Genomic DNA, 23,265 nt, shown 5'->3' on the forward strand with positions numbered 1-23,265 from the left:
TCGAGCCGAGCTCGAGCTTTCATATGTTAAACGAGCTCGAGCTCAAGCGTGGTCGAGCTCGGGCTCGGCTCGGCTCATTTGCACCCTTAAAGGGAATCACTCCTATCTTGATGATATACCTCCATTTTGAGATTACGAGTAGTGTAAATCTTGTTGGTGACGTTTTGAAATCATGCATATAAATAATGTATATGCATATGAAAAGGATTAGTACGATGTGTGTGTAACCATTGCGAAAATAAATTGAATTTTGAATGGAAATGTTTGGATCGTGTTAAGCATAAAACTGATACTAGTATAATGGAGGTTTGATTAAAACTTGGATTGTTTCAAAACGGAACTTTGACTAAACCAAAGTGGTCGAAAGTTCTTTTGAGTTTGAGAAGCATGTTTTGGCCTAATAGGTAGGATACTCTCGCCGAAATTTTGGTTAACGATATTCACCCTTCCGGTTACTACATGTCCCTAATCAATCGAAAATTCAAGACTTGGCGGGATTTGAAAATCGAGGAGTGGGACTAGTTGACACGATGCGGGTTTCACCCCTAACTTGACAACATCGTACCCTAAGTTTGGTTAGTACTCGTCGGGTCAAGAAAGTCAATTCTGACACATTGACAAGGGTCCACTAGATTTGAAATGGAAATTCTCCATCAAGGTGAGGATTTCACTCCTAACTTGATAGCGAATTTCGTGCAAAACGAATAAGCGGATTGAGAGTCGTTCACCAAATTGTGGGTTTCACGCTTATTTTGGTGAAGTCTTCTCGTTTGTATAATACTCTATTTGGTATATAGACTACCTTCTTAGGTGTTACTTCTTCTAAGGTTTTTGCATGTATATCACTAAGGCATAAATTACATAACAATACTTGTAGGGTATGATAAGACTCCGGTGTCTCCCTTGTTTGGCATAGTTTTCTTTGAGGAATGGGTTTTATATATTTTGAGACATATAGATTAGCCCTAAACAATATTTACATTTGTGTTGTAGATGGTTTGTCTAAAATGCCCATGGTTTAGTTATTATGTTTTGTGGGTACTTCACATTAATACATATTTTTTTCACAATTTCTTATCGTATTAATATAATTATGACTTGAACCCCTTTCCATATGTGACTTTTTATCCGCTTACCAGGAAACTAGTTAAGTAATGATTTTCTTGTGTGCACGGCAAGTTAATAGTGATGCTACCCATTATATGAAATGTGGAGCGATTAACTTAGAATTGAAGACCTTTATGAAAGAAACAATTTAATTGAACATATTGTTGTAGTTTCACTATTTAATCGTCGAACTTTGACATACTAAATACAAAATTGTGCTTTTGATTTTCAAGAGCTACATGTCGGAGTCCAACAATGGCGTCACGACAAAGATGGTGGGGGAAATAGATTGATAAGAGGGATTGTAGTTTGGCGAGTATTAATTGTTGAGGGTGGATTGAGGATAAAAGTTGTAAATTTTGTTAAGTCTGACAGATAATTCTAATATTAGGACATTTAATTTTGCTCACTTAACTGTTATATATTTAATGTGAAAAATAAAATATTATGTGGCCCTATACGGTTCACTTACGTTTTTTTTGAGAAAGGAAGGAATAGATCCAAGTTGGAGCTACGGTACTTGTGTGAAACGGAAACAAATCTTGAAATGAAAAAAACAAACTACCATTAACATCATAAAGGAAATTCTTTATTTAGGAAAGGAAGAAATAGATCCAAGTTGAAGCTACAATACTTATGCGGCGAAACTGAAACAACTCATGAGATGGAAAAAAACTACCAATAACAAAAGAAGATTCATTATTTAGGCATTCCTATTTCTAAACGACATGATCCATTTTAGGAAGGATCCCCATGCTTCTTTTTTTTCCTCTGAACAAGCATATTGATTCCTTCTTTTAATTCTTGTTTAAAACAATTGGAGGTGAGCTTGAGGAGCCTCTTAGACTTTGGGTCATACACCTCAAGAAACTATAAAACTAGGATACTCCGATGTCCTAAACGGTTTAATTACATTTATTTTGGGAAAGAGAGAAATAGATCCAAGTTGAAGCTACAATACTTGTGTGAAACTAAAACAAATCATGAAATGAAAAAAAAAAAAACTACCATTAAAACCATACAAGAAATTCTTTATTTAGAAAGGATGAAATAAATCCAAGTTGAAGCTACAATACTTTTGCGAAACTGAAATTACTGAAACGCCCAAATTTTTACTCATTCGAATAATAACATAAAATTCTTACAATTTTTCAAAATTTTTGACATGACCCGTTCATATTACGAACTTTTCTCCCTGCTTTAACAATATCATTTTAATTAAATACTACGACACTTTCCAACATAACAAAAGTTAAGACCATAAAAGGTTCGTTGTGAACATTTTGTACAAACTACACAAAAGATTTAGAATCCAAACTTCTTACTAACATACTAGACACTTACTAATTAACATTTACTACACAAAATGGTAAATTAACCCATTCAAAATAAACAAATTGGACCAGAAGCGCATAAGGTCGACGTTGCGTGTGTGTCTGTGTTCGGTCCGAGTGCGCCACATCTAAACTTGGGATTTACCTATCATTCATAACAACAAAACATTTGTTAGCCATAATACATAACAGCTCAAATTCTTTAGTTACCTATCTTTATTCGACCCATTAACATGACATGTTACTTTACATCATGTTTACTTCCATTCGAAAACATCCAACATACTACTTTCCGACTCATTTATAATGAGTCACTACATGCCATACATTTCAACACACTTACATCATTTGACCCGTTATGAACAAGTCAATACATAAACATTCTAAGAATCATTCCACTTATCATTTCAACCCATTTAGACGGGTCGTTTCGTATTCCCTACAACATCACTTTTTAAAACCTTTTTCAATATAAACTCTTGCATCTAATCAATCTTGATCCATAACGGAAATTTGCACGAATTCGTTGTATCAAATAATATCATTCATAAATCTACTAGTAGAGTAAATAAAGTTCATAAGAACTTACTGTGATCCTGATTTCCTTGCGCTTTGAAGTGACTTGCCCCTTCTTCCTTCTTAGTTCCTGTGTATCATAACTTTATTCACTTAGCTTCCATTATTTTCACATTCCTTATTACCCAATATGACATTCATAGATCACATACATTCCTATTATGATCACATCTCATCAATTTAGCAGGTTTTCATACAAAATCACATCTAAATTCATTTAGGCATTTCATCAAACACATGGTGTGCATACTACCTACAAAGCATGATGTACAAGTAGTTATAACATGTCCATCCTATCTCATCAATGGTTAATCATAATCTTTCATAATAAAAATCATAACCCTATTTCATAATTTACTATTTTAACCATGAACATACGGTTCTAAATCAATTATTCATAACAATTTCATCAACAACAACCAAATTAACATGTAGAACTTCACAATTCTAACCATTTCTTGACATACAAGTGGGTTTTGCCCTAATCCATGCTCATATTTAAAATTTAACATCTCTTGATGTTTTAACAACCATAGCAACCATTATTCATACCAATTTTTGCATTACATTCACGAATTTTACTAAACCCACAAAAATCAAACATCACCAAATCAAGAAATTATACTTACTTGAGGTTAAGAACACTTAGTAAATCAAAATTCCTAGCTCATGCATTCGATTCCTTGCTAATTTCACTTTCAATTGATGGAATTTTAGATGTTTAGGGTTTTGAGGGGTTGGCTTCTCCTGGCTTCAACTCACGATCACACACACACACACACACATATCAAGCACTGGGCATTTTTTTAAGTGTTTTAATTACAAAATTTCCATACTAACCCCCTCATCTTTTAAAACATATCTCTTTACCTCATATTTATATACTAGCTTTGCTAAACCTTAATGCATTTTAAGGTTTTTGATTGTTAAATGCTATAAATCTTAATAATGGTAAAATTTCATGTTTACCGTTTCTTTTCGCTAAAGTATTGCGATTAAACATTATAACATGTCATACGAAATTTGGGGTGTTACAATTACTCATGAAACAGAACAAACAACCACTAACACAAAAAGATTCTTTATTTAGGCATTCCTATTTCTAAACGACACGATCCATGTCAGGAAGGATCCCCAAATTACGCATTGTTTTCTGAACAAGCAGATGAATTTCTTCTTTAAAGTCTTGCTTAAAACCATTGGAGGTGAGCTTGAGGAGCCTCTTAGACTTCGGGTCATACACCTCCTGAACTATAAAACCCGGATACTCCTTACGCGGTGGGATATGCTTTTGTGTGGTCACAAAGTGTACAATACACTTGTGCACCACGCTCTCGGCAGAAACTTCGTCCCTGTGGAAACTATAGTATAGTTCTCTGGCACCAACTAGTTCCATGTTTTTACCACTTTGACCACTCCTTTTTGGTGTTGCATCCTCGGGACGATAAAACCATTGGATAATCAACATTATTTCCTTATTTTCCATTTCATTGATATCCTGTACATACAAACATTAGTAAAACAAACGCTTTGGGAAATCAATTACAAACATATGTTTATGTATATATGTGTATCAGTGTACCTTTATCATAGCCACATACGGCTTCGTCGTCCGTGCTTGAGAATCGGGAGCTAAAAGCACAATATCTCCCTACATTCCACAAAAAAATAAAATAAAAGCTATTAGTTATGTTTTGACAAATTAATAAACCAAAAGCATGAAGAAACTATTAGTAGTTGTAAAATTTAACTCACTAGCTCGTAAGTGTTCCCATCGAATTTGAATGCCTTGTAATGATTCTTTTGGTTGTGAGTTCCCTCTGCAGAAATCTTAACTACATCACCAATTGGCTTCGCAACCTTGACAGGTTGTGGCACATCATCACATATGTTATTGCTACTGGAACTGCAAGCCATGTCTCTCTTTGCTACTTACGAAACAAAAAACATTAAAACTAAGAATAGAACAGTTTTTTTAGAAAGATAAAAACTCATACCTTTAACTATGTTGATCTCCAATAGCGCTTGAACACAACCTTTGGGTTTGTACTCCAATTTATACACAATATATATTTTTACCTACGCATACTGGCCTACTCTCTTGTCACATGTTACATATAGTAGGTGTCCTATGTTTCAAGCATCTAACATATCACATTACATGCCATATAACATGTAGTATATTCTTACTGTCACATGTTATTTACCATCAAGATATCCTCTCTCATCGCATGTTTTATGTCATAAAAAATTCTTTTTCATCACATGAAATACATGTATCATATCATCTATGATCATGTATATGTTCATCACATATATGTTCTAAAGTCTTCTCAGCTATATGTTGTATAGTTTTATTAGATTTTATAACTTTTCTGGATGGATGGGCATATATTTAGTTATCTGGAGTTTTTTTATATCTCAAAAGGCGGATTTAACTAGTTATGATTTTTATGGTACTACTCCTTATTTGTTTTTTAAGTGTCATGTCCTCAAGTTCAAAATGTCTAAAAGTTAAATCTCTAAAAATATATTCAAATTATAATGTATAAAACCTACAAGGGATATAACTTATGAACTTTTTATATATGTAACATGTAAGTTGTTTTTCCATACATAAATTTTCTTGAAGATCAATCCAGATATACAATATCACATTTTTAATATAATGTGAGAACCCATTTTATCTTGACCGACTCATTTTAATACAATGCAAACTCATTTGGTGAAACCGATTTATGTAAATTATATTGAGATAACAAATGTTGTTAGTTATGCTATACGTACTCTCTCATCACATGTTACAAATAGTAAGCATCATATGTTGGAAGCATATAACATATCACATTACATGCATTTGACATATAATGTATTTTCTTACTGTCACATGTTATATACCGTTAAGATATTATCTCCCATCACATGTTTTATGTCATAAACTTTTCTTTTTTATCACTTGTCATAAAAAATAATTAAATGTTAGATTTATTTATAATCTTTTACAAGTATATAAAATAGTATCTTCAAACATAAAACCTTGGTTTATTTACAATCTTATTTTAAAATCACATTCGAATTTGATCGAATAATCTAAGAAAATAAATTTTAATAATCTTAACTATTAGGAGTTGGCCTACAATGGTCTCAACTTCAAAAATAACCAGTGGTGGTCCCACATTTTCACATATTATAAACCATTGAACCTTTATTAACAAAACATTAATTTTTTTTGTCCCATTTTCCTTTTTTTGTTAGCAAAGGTCCATTGGTTTATAATATATGAAAAGGTGAGACCATACTGGTTATTTTTGGAGTTGGGACCGTTGCCGGCCAACGGTTAATAATTGGGACTATTAAAATCCATTATTCCTAAAAAAATAAAACAGTAGAAACTATGTATATCAAATAAATAAAAAAACATATGCATTTATGTAAACTAATAAAAGTATATACTTCGAATACAGATGGTCGGGACAGTTTTGTTCAAATTCATAGATTTGAAAACCGAATCAAAATTCAGTTGAGATAAATTTATTTTAAACTGATTATCTCAAGTATATTATACATTATAATTTATTCAAGTAACACTTAAATATTAGTCTTGATATGACAAATCATAAATATTTATAAAGTTACTTAAATGAAGATAAGGTGATTCTTAAGAATTTTAAATCCAAGCATATGGAACTGTAGTATTTAGATAATGGAGATTCAAACAACATGACAACATGACGGGGAACAAATTATTCTTTTCAGAACTAAACGAGCGAGTAAACGACAAGGTACGTTTCAGAACTAGAATAGGGATTGTATTTGAGTTAGGATTTCTATAATTATACAACCAATCCATCCTGGATCATTGTGGTTACGGGTGATATTCAGTTTTGAGTTAATTTTCTAATAGAGGACATCAAATTCTAAACTTGTGTGTGATTAATCGATTAGGACTTGAAGTTAGGAATTAACTCACAATCTTGAATATTGTTCCTTTAAAATCAAAGGATCTGTGATGATTCTTTAGATCAGGAGTTCCCTCTCCGGAAATCTTAACATCTTAACGACATCACCAATTGGCTTTGCAATTTCAGTACACTCTAGCGTATCATCGCCATTGCTTCTAGCAATACAAAACTTATCGTTAAGCAAGTTTGTATACTAACAAAATCTACAGATTTTCACTCAGAAAAATATCATAAGTCATAATAAAAGAAAAATATTAGAAGTCATAATAAAAGTCACAGTATATGGTATTCTGTTAGAAAATTTATGATATTTATAGGTGTTCTGTATTGTTTAGATATTGCATTACTATTTGTTTATGCTACACATACTCTTATCATATTTTACATATATAAAAACATATTTCATTGTTATGTATTACATGGTGGACCCGTGATTATTTTTCATGGGGCAATAGAGGGGCTTAACTAAATTTTAGGACGGGTCCGGGCAATAAAGGGGATTAACAATTTTTTTTATTTTATTTATTTATTTCTTTTAGGGGTGTTGGGATTTTTGCTTAAAAGGTACACCAATTTTTTTAAACGGGTCGACTAGGCCCCCTACTCACAACCTCGGTCTGATCTTACATATTTTTCACATGCCCGGCAGGTAAAAACTATTCACTTATAACAATAGATCTTACACACATGTAAAGAATTCTCTTATAATACACCACATCACATCACATCTATATTCATAGCATCCAGTTTTCTCAAGTTATGTTGTATGTAAAGTGCATCTTGTTTTTCACATACTATTTAAAAAAGTTAATTCTAAATATACTTAGAAATCCATAGCTAATATAACAATACATTAATCATATAACTTTACTTTCTCTTAATAAAATCTCTTTTCGTAATTTATCAAAACAATATTTTTATTATATAATAAAAATACAAAAGCTTCAAATAAGAACTTGTGTCGTTTGAGGTCGTAAAATGGTCTAAAAAGGGATTACATAATTCAAAATAAAAACTAAAGAGTGGTTGAAAATATGCAACAATACTAAATCAAGAACAGAAGGGATAAAAAAAGGCAAAAAAAATAAAAACATTTAAAAAATAAAATTATATAAATTTTATATGATAAACATGTAAAAAATATTATCTCGTAACATCAATGTTACGTATATGTAAAAACTTCTTTGATGATACACCACATCATATGTGTATTCATATTATACAATTTTCTCAAATCTCATGTGTTAGTTAAAATATTTTAATACATGAATTAAGGTAATGATGGAGTTGATATGTATTTTTGGAATCATGGGCATATATAAGTTTATTTGTATATCTTATAGGCTAAAAAAATAATTACTAATTTTTATTTCCAGGTTAATTCAAGTTAATTTTGTTGTATGTAAAGTGCATCTTCCTTTTCACATGCCTTTTTTATTATTTTTAATTCTAAATATACTGAGAAATCCAAAGCTTATATCATAACACATTAATCATATATTAATTTACTTTCTCTTAGTAAAATCTATTTTGTTAATTTGTGAAAACAATATTTTTATTATATAATACGAATACGAATGCAAAAGCTTCAAATAAAAACTTGTGTCGTTTAAACACGGTCGTAAAACCATCTAAAAAGGGAATTATTAATTCAAAATAAAAATTAAAGTGTGGTTACAAAATATGCAACGATATTAAATCAAGCACAGAAAGGACGAAAAAAGCAAAAAAATTAGAAAATAAATCATGTGATCAACATGTAAAAAATATTATCTGGTAACATCACATGTTTCATGTATGTAAAGACTTCTCCCATAATACACCACATCATCAAATGAGTATTCATAGTATACATTTTTTTTTCTCAAAGCTCATGTGTTAGTTAAAATATTTTCATACATGAATTAATGTAATGATGGACTTGATATGTATTTTTGGAACCTTGGGCATATTTAAGTTTATTTGTATATCTTATAGGATAAAAAACTAATTATTATTTCAAGGTTAATTCAAGTTAATTTTGTTGTATGTAAAGTGCATTTTGCTTTTGACATGCTATTTTTTTAGTTTTAAATAGACTGACAAGTCCAAATCTTATATCACAAGAGTTAATCATATATTACTTTACTTTCTTTTAATAAAATCTCTTTTTTTAGTTTGTGAAAACAATATTTTTATTATACAATAAAAATGCAAAAGCTTCAAATAAGAACTTATGTCGTTTAAATGTGGTCGCATAAAACAGTCTAAAAAGGGATTAAGTAATTCAAAATAAAAATTAAACTGTGGTTTCAAAATATGCAACAATATTAAATCAAGCGTAGAAATGACGCAATAAAGATAAAAAAATAAACTGCTATAACACACTGTGAATTAACTTGTAATTGGTAAAACACATTGTCAAGAAATTGTTCATGAAGGATTGCAGCTGGTAAAACACATGTTATATTGTGAATGTTTAAAACACAATGACAAAATCCTCTAACTAATCCAATGATAAACTGCTAAAACACAACGATATTAGTCTGCTTGCTGTTAAAACACAATGTCAAGAAATCCTCAAGCATTAATTCAATATCGTAATCATTGTTAGATAAATCATACAATTGCTACAACATATAAAACAAAAGTTCAAGTTTATGCGATATCATAAAACTTTACCATCACCGCAATCAACCCTTTGACGCTATGATTTTGATCAGTAAAGATGTTATGAAGAGCCAGATGCAATATGAATCCTATGGAGATATGTTGTATCGATTGTATAATTTAAACGAAGCCGTCGATTTGATTTCAATAATATATTTAGTTTCCTTAATTATCTGGTTAGTTAGTTAATTTATTAATATAATCTATGATTAAAATAATGATCAAATTACTTTAATACTCGTTTGATTAAAAACTACAATTGCCACATGTCACATGTAGGAGACTTCCTACACTTTGTAGGAAAAAAATGACTTTGTAGCCAACTCCAACTCATAATATTAAATCAAGCACAGAAGGCACGAAAAAAAGCAAAAAAAAAAAAAACAATAAATAAATAAAAAAATAAATAAATAAAAACATTTAAAAAATAAAATTATATAATTTTCACATGATCAAAAAGTAAAAAATATTCTCTGGTAACATCACATGTTACATATATGTAAAGACTTCTATTATCATGCACAACATCACATGTGTATTCATACTATACAATTTTCTCAAATTTCATGTGTTAGTTAAAATATTTTAATACATGAATTAAGGTAATGAATGACTTAATATGTATTTTTGGAACCTTGAGCATATATAAGTTTATTTGTATATCTTATAGGCTAAAAAACTAATTACTGATTTCTATTTAAAGGTTAATTCAAGTTATTTTTTTTTTATGTAAAGTGCTTCTTGCTTTTGACATGCCATTTTTTTCTTTTTTTAATTCTAAATATACTAAGAAATCCAAAGCTTATCTTACAATACATTAATCATATATTACTTTACTTTCTCTTAATAAAATATCCTTTTTAATTTGTGAAAACAATATTTTTATTATATAATAAAAATGAAAAAGCTTCAAATAAGAATTTATGTCGTTTAAACGTGGTCGTAAAAACAGTCTAAAAAGAGATTAAGTAATTCAAAATAAAATTAAACCATGGTTGAAAATATGCAACAATATTAAATACAACACATAAGGGATGAAATAAAGCAAAAAAAAAAACTTTTAAAAAATAAATTATATAATTATCATATGATCAACATGTAAAAAATATTCTCTGGTAACATCACATGTTACATATATGTAAAGACTTCTCTCAAGATATACCATATTACATGTATTCATACTATACAATTTTCTCAATTCTCACATTCTATTTCAAATATTTAATACATGAATTAAGGTAATGATAGACTTCATGTGTATTTTTGGAACCATGAGCACTATAAGTTTATTTGTATATCTTATAGGCTAAAAGACTAATTCTTGAATTTTATTTTTAGATTAATTCAAGTTAATTTTGTTGTATGTAAAGTGCTTCTTGCTTTTAACATGCCATTTATTTTCTTTTTATAATTCTAAATATACTGAAAAATCCAAAGCTTATTTTACAATACATTAATCATATTTTACTTTCTCTTAATAAAATCTCCTTTGTTAATTTGTGAAAACAATATTTTTATTATATAATAAAAATGGAAAAGCTTCAAATAATAATTTGTGTCGTTTATATGCGGTCGTAAAACGGTCTATAAAGTGATTAAGTAATTCAAAATAAAAATTAAAGTGTGGTTACAAAATATGCACCAATATTAAATCAAGCACAAAAGGGTAGAAAAAAAGAAAAAAACAAAAAACATTTGAAAAAATAAAATTATATAATTTTCATATGGTCAACATATAAAAAGTATTATCTCGTAACATCACATGTTAAAGACTTCACCCTAATACACCATGTCACATGTATTCATACTATACAATTTTCTCACATCTCATGTGTTAGCTAAAATATTTTAATACATGAATTAAGGAAATGATGGACTTGATATGTATTTTTGAAACCATGGGCATATATAAGTTTATTTGTATATATTATTGGCTAAAAACTAATTACTAATTTTTATTTCAAGGTTAATCAAAGTTAATTTTCTTGTAGGTAAAGTGTATCTTGCTTTTAACATTCCATTTATTTTAATTTTTTTTAATTCTAAATATAATGAGAAATTCAAAGCTTATATCACAATACATTAATCATATATACTTTACTTTTTCTTAATAATATCTCTTATGGTAATTTGTGAAAACAATAATAAAAGTGCAAAAGCTTCAAATAAGAATTTGTGTCGTTTAAATCTGGTCGTAAAACGTTCTAAAAAAGGATTAAGTAATTCAAACTAAAAATTAAAGTGTGGTTGCAAAATATACAACAATATTAAATCAAGCACCGAAGGGTCGAAAAAAGCAAAAAAATAAAATAAATAAATAATAAATAAATAAATAAAATTATATAATTTTCATATGATCAACATATAAAAAATATTCTCGAAACGTCACATATTACATGTAAAGAATTCTTTTATGATACACCATATCACATGTGTATTCATACTATACATTTTTTTCAAATCTTATATGTTAGTTAAAATATTTTAAGACATGAATTAAGGTAATGATGGACTTGATATGTATTTTTGGAACAATGGGCATATATAAGTTTATTTGTATATCTTATAGGCTAAAAAACTAATATTAATTTATATTTCAAGATTAATACAAGTTAATTTTGGGGCTGTTTGGTAGCCTCTGAATGGTCATTAAGAGGCCACCTCTTAATGGAAACATTAAGAATTTTACCAATGAGAAGGTAGAAGAATGTGACATGTGATGATTTATCATTCAGAAGTTACCTCTTAACCATTCAGACTTGAGGTTACCTCTTATTCATTAAGAGGTTTTAAACCATTAAAAGGTAGCATCAGAATGATCATTAAGATGCTACCAAAGAGCCCCTTTGTTGTATGTAAAGTGAATCTTGCTTTTCACATGGCTTTTTTTTCTTTTTTTTAGTTCTAAATATATTGAGAAATCCAAGTATGTAAAGTGAATCTTGCTTTTCACATGGCTTTTTTTTTCTTTTTTTTAGTTCTAAATATATTAAGAAATCCAAAGCTTATATCGCAAATTCGCAATACATTAATCATATATTACCTTATTTTCTCTTAATAATATCTCTTTTGGTAATTCGTGAAAACAATATTTTTATTATATAATAAAAATCCAAAAGCTTCAAATAAGAATTTGTGTCGTTTAAATGCGGTCCTAAGACGTTTTAAAAAACGAATTAAGTAGTTCATAATAAAAGTTAAAGTCTGGTTGCAAAATATGCAACCATATTAAATCAATCGCATAATATCTCTTTTGTTCAAGGATATCGCGTATACAAATTGTTTGAAGGCTAGAAATTAATGCTTTACAGAGGAGGGTTCAAAGCTGATACCCACCTATCCTGTAATACTCAATCATTGAATTTGTATCTTGATATTTGAAACTAAGAATTCATATTCATTAATGTGGGGGATTGTTGGAAAATTTAGTGAAAAGATAGAGTTGTTCACTAATGTATTTTTCACCAACTTTGGACAAAAATATTTATATTATGCTTCTATAAATATAAGAACTTTTAACCGGGCTTGTGTTCTATGTTGTAAGGGTTTATAACGAACTAAACCACGTCCAAATCGGAGTTAAGACGAATAAGATATCAATACTCGAAGTTGGGACATTAAGATGTGAAAGTTGTGAAGCTTGTAGAAAAGTGGGAAATTGTGGAGAAAAAAATTGAGTGACTTATATATGGAAGCCCTCCTTCCTTATTGTTCCATAGAGCCACACACTATTGGGTTTGCGAAGGGTACGCAGTACCCTTAACTCGCACTGCGAATGAGCACAATGTAGCGCTATTTTGGCGCATTTTGCACTTCGCATTGACGTGAGCCGCCTTCATCTATTTGACGGTGGTTTAGAGTGGCTTAGTTCATGGTTGGGTGCGGCTGTAGCTAGTCAGGTCCGGAATACCCAATGAAGCCAGCAGGAGTTAGACCCTGAGTTGGTAGGTTCCACACTAGTTCTACCCTGCTAGTGAGTTTGCACTTTTTTTAAGGTATACCTTTAGGTTTTAGATTCTTTCCCAACAGTAGTTACTACTCCGACTGATGTACTTTGGGAAACAAACAAGTTCTCTTGGGAGACTTAAAATTTGTTTTAAGGGACTCGCGTTCAACGCAATCCACGACCATAGAAGTTTATGTTCTTCTACTCATTCTTGTATTTTAGTTTATTTCAGTTGTAATTGTATTGTAGTTTATCGCTTTCGTTGGGTTATTGTGTTTAATATAGGAGTTTTTATTTTATTTTATATACGAATACTCCTACATAAAAAATCCTCCATAGTTAAACATGTGGTGTCCGCAGATGTAGAGAATAAATGTAAGCTAGCTGGGAACTATATGATGCGCTTTTGTTGACGCCATGTATGTAGTATGTTGTATATCGTATATTAGTACACATCAAAATTGGTGAATAAAAAAAATTAAAGCTGTAAAAGTTGATCATAGTTTCGTCACATTAGGCCTTTTCTAATTTCATTTAATGAGAATGTAAGAATGCAGTGAGTAGTCAATAACGGTAGAAAAACCGTAAGTAGTAAGAAGTAAAACAACCGATTCCTAACAACCTCCGAATAGAAATGCAAAACCAAACTGGATCCAGATCCATAACCATTACCAATTTAGAAGCTAGTTTGGGTGAAACCGGTCTAAAACCAAACCTATCTGCCATATTGAAATGGTTTTGAGAACATATCCGATGAAGCCAATTAAAACCAAACCGAACTGGTTTCAAACTGGTCTAATTGTTTTTTCTTTAAAAACCCATTTCTAATTTGCAGCGGTTTGAATTGATCATGTTTTGACTTTCGTTGACTCGATCTGAACAAGTTTACTAGTCGATCAAGTTTGGCCCAAAAACCCGTTTTATGCACCTCTACCTCCAAGATTATTTGGAGCAAACCTACTCCACTTGTTACATAAAATATTTAGCTTATAAATTTTTCTTTGAAAATTACATATTCTTAGAACTATTTACTTACTAAATCTCCACACAGGGTCGACTAGTTTTATTAGTTTTTTTGTAGTTAAAGGTCATGATGTCACACCCCGGCCGCGTTAAAACAACAAAACCGTGGCGGAAACTCCGGGGAGTGATTGCGACAGAATTATTGTTTCAACAACCATGGTAAATAAAGTTATGTATTATTGATTAAAGTTTACATTGTCTTAGAGTTCAAACAAAACACACATAATTAACAGTCTTTTAAGTCACTAAGGCCCAAGTCCGCCTAAGTGAAGCACAACATCATTATGCATTAGCACCTGGAACACATGTAAAAATAGGTACGTCAGCATAAAAATGCCTGTAAGATACATAGGTTTTGTTTATGCAGGATTCATGACTTGTAGTTAAAAGAAGTGTTTAACAAAATATAGTCATGAACCTTGTAAAATGTTTTCCTTTATGAAATCATATGAAAATCGATATGAAAATCAAATGATGATGAAAGGACAATGCATGGTTAAATGAATAACCAAGTAAAAGTGAATTTGTATAAAATGTGTACTTTGTAAAACAATGTCATGTTCTTGTATAAAATGTTTCATGTCTTGCCCAAGTGGTTTAGATAACGCAATAATGTATAATACAATAAAAGCACTTATATATAGGAAGTACCAGCGGCGTATCCACCATGCCTTTATCACATTACACATAGCCCCGTTACATAAGTCACTTATCAATAACCAACCAAAATGTTCTTGTTTAATGTCAAAATGTTTATGTGTAAACCATGTTCAATGTCATGTGTAACATGTATCATGTATAACCAAAAGAAATGCATAGCAAGTAGAAAGTATCTACTCAAACTACGTGATATGTCAATGGAAAACAAATGTCATGTATGGTGAATAACTAGTAATTACTCAACCCCATATGAAAATATACAAAACAAAGTTTTTTGAATAAACCTAAGTTTAAATCAAATGTTATGTTTTGCAGAAAACAATGCTTTATGATTACAAACATTTATGCAGTAATGTTAATCGCATACATTCAAGCCTTGCGACTGTGGCGACAAACCTTTAAACAAATTAAAGGTTTATCTAAATTATGTATATCAGATTCTGTCATTCCCAACTTCCAAACAAACCTAGGAAGTCGGAAACGGGATTTGTCAAGTCATATGGTACCATTACATATTATCGAGCGGCGTGATCAATGTTAATGAATGTATTATTGTCCCGATTAAACACACCAAATGTCATAACCAATGTAGCATGTGAAAACCATGTACTAGGAATGCTAAGTAAACATGCCTAGTAGAAATGTTCATGTAAAACAATGTGCTAGCATGCTCAGTAAACATACATAGCAGAAATGACATGTAAAACAATGTGTACATATGCTAAGTAAACATATGCAACAAATGTGTAATAAATCAATGTGCTAGCATGCTTAACATACATAGCAAACATAATTGAAAGCATGTACTAGATATGTACTAGGTGAAACTAACATGTTTATGTCATGAAAGCAATGAAAACACGTAAGTAACAAGTATGTACATGTGTATCACCCCAAAGTATTTGAAAGCAGTAAAAGAGGGGAACTATGTACTCACTTGGGATTGCCTAATAGTCTTGAGAATAAGACCAAATAAGGCTCCAAGGATCACGAATCAACCGGCACCTAATATGGGTAACTATGTTATTAATCGGATCCTAAATCGGGAGATAGGATAGAATGATGTTCTATAAATCAAATGAGTAATTGAACTCATATGGTATGATTTAATAGAGCTAACATTCTGATTTGAAAGGCTACCTAAGTGCTTTTGACCTGTTTCGACCCATTATGGTAGTATAAGCTACTAGAATGCGTCGTTTGCGTTAAACTATGTTCGGATGGTTAGCTATGTGCTATGCCAAGTCTTACATGCCCAATTATCCCTAAACATGTTACTAAATCAGATTATATGTCAAAAATATGTTCACATAGGCAAAATACGGATTTATGCTTCAATAGGGCGTTTTGGTCATTTCCTATGGGCATACAAGCTACTTAACAAATAACTAACCAATCCTATGTGATCATAAGGTATAACCTCAGAGGTTATTCCCTATGCAACTATGATCACTAAGCAAGCTTGGTCGGATCCTAATGATCGACCAAACGGGTCGGGTTCGAAAGTCTAAGCGGTTGTTTAGACCGCTTAACTTACGACCCTAAACAAGCACTAAACTAATAGTGACGAGTTAAACATGTCAAAACATGTTTAACCTACTTAGAAAACTGATTTGGTATCAAAACAAAGTGTTTTGATACCTAAAAGTAGTTCCGTGGCAAAATGCGTGCTAAAACACATTTTGACCGAAACTTTGACTCGTCACTACGCGGAGTTAACGTGATAATCAGTAGGTACAATCGCTAAGGATTATAACCATCGTGATTACAATCACGTTGCAAAGTTCAAACGAACTTTGCGTTGACCATTGACTGGTTAAACTGAAAGTCAAACACTGTTTGACTTTTAAGCTAGGAAAGCAATAAAAGAATGAAGGAAGCTTACAAAGGGTCCTTGCTAGGGAGAACTTGATCTTAATAATCTCATGTATGAAGTAAAAGACTTCAACTTAGAGAAAATCAGATCAAGGGTGAGGAAAATGAATGAAATGGCTTGCTATTTATAGTAGAGCATGAAGAACAAGATCATGACACTTGTTTGTGTGGCCAAGAAGCAAGAAATCCTAGCCATACAGGTGTTATAGGCCAGCTAACATACTTGGGAAGGTGTTAACTTGGTCCACAAACAAGAAAAATTGCATACAAGGGCCTGGTTTTACAAAACAACAGCTGAAATCAAGCTTCTGGTTGCTGGGCATTCTTTACGGTCCGCAAGGGGACCCTTACGGTCCGTAAGGACCCTGCAGCTGGTCAGTAACTTTCAAAGTTTAACAGTTTTGGCCCCTGAGCTTGTTTCGTCGCGTATTGGCACTTCTAACACCCGTCAAGCCCATTTTTAAGCTCCATAATGAATTTAAAGTATGTTTAACTTGAATTTTGCTAAAAAATGTTACGGATGTCGGTTCGTTTGGCTGTACGGTTGCGTTGTTCGGTTAATTACGACGGAAATCGTAACGGACGCGAAAACGATCCAAATTGCGAAACGAATGAAGTTTTTGCATGCCGATCACTAAAATAAAAATATTTTAGTGTCTACAAAAATTTTGGATGTCCAGATGTGGTCAGAACGTAAGATATGCGCGTAATTGCAAACTTACGCCGTTTTGACACTTTTAATCCCTGTAAGATCAAATAAGCATATTTTCGCACACCGAACCACTCAAAGCTTATTTCTAAGCTATGTTTAGGTTATTTATGGTATGTTTAGCTTATGATCATATTCCGGACTATACGTTGCCTTACGAAACGACAGACTTTCGCAGTTTGACGCAAATAGTCCCTGTGAGTGAATAAACTTGTTTTTGCCATACCAAAGCCTTTAAAACTTATTTGTAAGTCATGTAAAGGTTATTTAAGGTATGTTAAGTTTATGTCTCTGTCCTGGAGTGTTTGTCGCGTTAAACTGATTACGTTTACGCATCAGTTTGCGTATAACTTTCCAGAAAGCGATATGGAGTTCAAAATTGATCAAAATTCAAAACGAGCAAAATGTCAAACATAAATAACAAACATTGGGATCAAAATACATTTTTTATTAATATTAAATTGTCCAGAGTTTGTATAATGATTACACAAGCACATATGTCACACATGACATATCAGGGCCGACTCCATAGGCTTGCCAACCTAGGCACGGGCCTAATGCCATCAACAATAAGGGCCTCCAAGTTTTTATAAATTTTTTATATATAGTATATGTATTAAGCCCAAATAAATACGTTTATTTCAAAACTAAACTAGTTTTTCATTGAAGGAGCTCAAAGTAAATATTGTTTAGCAGAAAAAAGCACAGTTTCAAGGCCCATTTTGCATAAATTTCCAGCTATTACAACACAACAACAACCATCGACCTAATCATCATTATTCAACGGCCTAAAGCCCCTAAAATATAGCCGCAATCATCGTTTCCACTTCCCATCGCTACCTGCTTCAATTTCTAGGCTATCGACTATCAATAGACAAAAAGTAACCGTAATCACCCATGGCGACGGGTCCATCGGGATTGGAGAAGCATTTATGGGTGAAATTAGGGCCCTCACTTCGCAGTTCGCTTAGGCTCTCCAAAAATGTTGGAACGTCCCTGTGACATACGTATATCCCGCTATACTTTGCATTTGAACTTGATAAATTAATGTAACGCCACAGATTTTTATAAATGTTAACAGTGAAACATGCTTTAAAGTCGGGATATTGGATTTAAATAAACTCAACTTTCACCAATTGGCCAATAGCACTCCCAACTTTTGATTTATACCACACCATCCCCAACTTTCAATTTATTGGCCGACAACACTCCCAAACTAACTGAACCCTAACACAGTTATTTTTTTTGCTGATCTAGCACTTGTGTGGTGACGTGGTATCTAGCGTGGAATTTTTTTATCACGTGGCACTTGACTTGGTTTTTTGCTGATGTGGCACTGGTTTTGGTCATGTGGCAGCTGATGTCAGCAAACTAGGTTAGTGTTGGGTTAGTTTAGGAATGCTATCAGCCAATACGTTAAAAGTTGGGAGTGGTGTGATACAAATCAAAAGTTGGGAGTGCTGATGAAAGTTGGGCTATTTAAATCCAATATCCCTTAAAAGTATGAATGGAATGATATCCCAAAGTTGTGGAATAAAAGAGTAAGTCGTGAAACGGGCCCATTATGAGAAACGTTTAGAAAACCCACTAAGGCATTATGGTCATTTAACAAAGAACCCTTATATGGTTCGACACTACCCTTTCTCCCTATTTCTTTATCATCTTTCTAAAACCCTAGAGAGTGAAAATGAAGGACTGATTGTTTGGAGTTAGATCTTGAGAAAGGATTAAATGGGAATGGCGTGGGAACAATTCCACATCATTGTTGTTAGGATTTGAGGAACGAGAAACTGTTAAAAAAGACATTTCAATTGTTCTAGTTTGTGTCAAAGGGATCTCCGAAACAAGGTTAGATTCACATAAAAAGTTGTATGATTTTAATGTTTGATGCATTGAAAGATGTTATGAATCCATCCTAATGCATTTCTAATGAAAAAGGTTTGATCTTAATGTGAAACTAGTATAGATACAAAGAACAACCTCCATTGACGTATCCTAGGGTTTCTTAAGTGCTTTGCGCGCCACTTCATGCCTGTAATCGATGAAACGCAATGTGTCACTTTGCGCTTGGCACGTTTAGCACACATAGTAGGCTTTTTGCGTGCATTGATGAATACAAAATGTGTCATGCATAATGTATAGCCTATTATAATGTAGTTTGGCACAATTTGTACCATAGGGGAGTAACGTTATCCAAACGCAAAGTCATTTGGCATTACCCACCTGTGCAAAGCCCACCTTGTGCTGCTTTTGAGAGAGAAAAGCTGATAATTATTTGTCCTTTGACCAGTTTGACTAAGTGTTCAAGGGTCGGAGTATACGTTGCTTAAAGTACGAAGGTAACTCCCATGTGAGTTCTAAATGCCTTCTTTCTACAATTTTGGGCTAAGATGCATGTTGCCATAAATCGTATTACTCTTTCGACTACTTGCTAACTATTACGTGCAGACGAAAGGGCAATAGAGGCTGCCGGCAAAATGGATGGCCGGATATCGGGTTCGGGCGCTGCTTTCAGAAACGAGAGGGGTTCAAGCGGGACAGTGAAGTTCTACGTGGCTAGGTTCTCGGAGAAGTGCAAATCGAAGGATTTATAGACAGCCTTAGGAGTTTTCTGGACGATTGCAGGAGTGTACGTGGCAAGGAAAAGGGACAAATGCGGTTTCTGTTTCGGCTTTGTTAGTTTCACGAGGAAAATGCAATGCAGAACATATGGATGGGAAGCTTCGGGTTATTAATCAACATTGCCAGATTTTCTGTGGATAACGTTGAAGGTAAGGATAGCCGGGAAGTAAAGGACAAAAGGCAGATGCAGAATGGTGACACAGATAAGGTCGACAGTCGCAGTGGTTCCATGGAGAAAGGAATAAGATTTAACTCCTACGTTACCGGAGGTAAATCTTATGCCAGTTCTTTAACCGGCAAACATCAATCGAATCCAAAATCGAAAGAAGTGGTGGTCTATGATTTCGCTAAAGCATACGTTAAACTTTATGGTAAGACTATTATCGGTAAGACGAAGGGCTTGTGGACACTCAGGAAACTGGATATTTTGCTTAAAGAAGCAAAGTTTGGAGATTTAACTATCAAGTACCTTGGGGGACTGAATGTTATAGTTGTCTTTAAGACAAATGTAGAGGCTGATAGTTTCAGATCAGAGGCTCCTGGTTTCGGGTGGTTCTATAGTGTGTATATTTGGTACGGTTAAACGGTAGCCTTCGAAAGATTAGCATCGTTGAACATACATGGTGTTCCTCTACATCTGTCCGGTAATGAGACCTTCGATTCAGTGGGAAGGTGCTTTGGAAAAGTTATCCATGCCTCGCAACGTCAACCGGAGGACAGCCTCCTTAAATCAGAAAGTGTGTGTGTGCTGACAGATTCGGTTAAAAGGATAGAAGAAATTGTTTCTATTGTAGATGATGGCAAACGTTTTAGGGTGTGGGTCGAAGAAGAAAGAGGTGATTGGATCCGGATTCGATTGAAAACCAAGATGGGCAGTCGGAAGATGAGGACGATACCGAGTCAGGAAAAGGTTAAGGTGAGCGGTCAGAAATCGAAAGGAACAACGACAAGTTTTTTCCGACGGATTTCATCGTCGGTACCAAGAAGGGTGGACCGTCGAGTTCCACTGTTGGTTCTGAGGCAGATCGTCCGGCGAAGTATGGTGATATAACCGGGACAGGGAACAAAAATTGTGGTAATGCTTTTGCCGAGGAGTCCAACGGTAATCTGGGGATTAATGGAAGCTCTGTGGCGGCTGAAGATACGGGGTTCCCTAGGCATGGAAGAATAAATGTTGAAGAGGAAGAGTTGAACTTGAGATGTGGGCTCTCTGATATAATGAAAAAAAAAACGTTCAATAAGCCTTTTATGGGCTTCAAAGGTAATTTAAATAATAATGGGCCTAAGAAAGGATACAAAAGAAACAGCAAGCCCAGAAATAAATCGAGCTTAGTAGAGGAATCCAGTGGGTTTATTAGGCCCAGGAAGAGGACGAGACAAAAGGATCCTTTTCGTCTAAATGAAACGATAGGTATTCAGGAGGAAAGTGAAACGTCGGAAGAACAGGAAGACACAGGAGTTGAAAACTTGAGGAATGAAAACAGTTCTGTGAGAGGGCAGAATGAGCTAAATGAATATAGAAAGGAGACATTGGAGGGGAAAAGAAACGAAAACTTGACAAAAGAATTTAACGTGCAAGTCAATGAGGAGTATAATTTTTGCAACATAGAGACTCACTTAACAATCACCTTGGGGGGAGTTGTGGGAGTTAACCTTCAACATCATGAGCATTTGATTAGAGAAGCGTTAAGGGAAGAAGGAATCCAAAAAGTTTTTAGATGAATTTTCTTTCTTTGAACATTAGAGGGTTAGGAGAGGGGGAAAATAAAGCGGGTTGGGTTAAAGATTTAAAAAGGGAGCATGGGATTGATTAGATAGCTTTACAAGAAATTCAGTTTAATGACATTTCAGGTATCGAATTCGAGAAATTCTGGGAAGCAGGCAAATTTTAGATGGACCACATGCCAGCAGCAGGTAGATCTGAAGGGGTTGTCAGCTTATGGGATCCTAGCGTTTTCAAGGTACAAAATTCTTTCAAGCACCCTAATTTTCTTTTAACATCGGGGGTCATGAAGGGGAGTAATAAAGTTATCAATATCATTAATGTGTACGCCCCGCAGAAAGTCCCCCAAAAGAAAGAGTTGTGGGAAGCTATAGGGGGATTTTGGGGAACTTTTCGGGTTGGTGGGTGATTTTAGGAGATTTTAATGCAGTTCGTTTTTTTGGAAGAAAGAAGGAATTCCAAGTTTAATAAAAAATGTGCTTCGTATTTTAATAATTTTATTAATGATTATGGGTTAAGAGAATTTGAGATGAAAGGCAGGAAATTCACTTATCATATGGATAACGGTAACAAACAAAGTAAGATTGATAGAGTTTTAGTTTGTCAAGAGTTTTTTTTTCCTGAATGGCCAGAGGCATGTTTGAGGACATTACCTAGGGTCCATTGAGACCATTGCCCTCCGATTTTGTCTTGTGCTAGTAAAAACTTTGGTCCCAAGCCGTTTAGATTTTTAATTCTTGGTTGGATCGAAAGGATTTCGATGATGTGGTACAAAAGGCGAATGAAAATTTTTTCGGAATAGGAGATCCGGATGTGAGGTTATCAGAAAAATTAAAAAAGATTAGGGAGGAAATTAAAAAGTGGAAAAAGGAGGTTTATTCCAAGGAAGGCGATAAGGAAAGAATTTTAAAGGAGGAGATCGAAAATTTGGATGAGTTGTCGAAAATTAAGGTTTTATCAGAAGAGGAGGAATGGACCAAAGCGGAATGTTGTAATGCCCTAAAGGAGTTGGAAGATTATAAAATGAAAGATATCAAGCAAAGAGCCAGAATTAAATGGGATATGGATGGTGATGAAAA

General features: G+C 32.9%; 1 protein-coding gene and 1 long non-coding RNA gene across 2 annotated transcripts; both read right to left on the reverse strand.

Moving 5' to 3' along the window:
- Window positions 1-2,199: 2,199 nt before the first annotated feature.
- Window positions 2,200-3,804, reverse strand: LOC110922531. The gene is made up of 3 exons (XR_002583229.2): window positions 3,647-3,804; window positions 3,031-3,087; window positions 2,200-2,586 (listed from the first exon to the last, which is right to left on the reverse strand). It is a non-coding gene; the product is annotated as an uncharacterized LOC110922531 (long non-coding RNA).
- Window positions 3,805-4,119: 315 nt separating this feature from the next.
- LOC110921223 (BAH and coiled-coil domain-containing protein 1) lies at window positions 4,120-4,934 on the reverse strand. The gene is made up of 3 exons (XM_022165512.1): window positions 4,773-4,934; window positions 4,600-4,668; window positions 4,120-4,515 (listed from the first exon to the last, which is right to left on the reverse strand). The coding sequence occupies exons 1-3, from the start codon at window positions 4,932-4,934 to the stop codon at window positions 4,120-4,122; spliced, it is 627 nt and encodes a 208-aa protein (XP_022021204.1).
- Between the last annotated feature and the right edge of the window lie 18,331 nt (window positions 4,935-23,265).

Source organism: Helianthus annuus, chromosome 17, assembly GCF_002127325.2.
Source record: "Helianthus annuus cultivar XRQ/B chromosome 17, HanXRQr2.0-SUNRISE, whole genome shotgun sequence".
Classification (NCBI taxonomy): domain Eukaryota; kingdom Viridiplantae; phylum Streptophyta; class Magnoliopsida; order Asterales; family Asteraceae; genus Helianthus; species Helianthus annuus.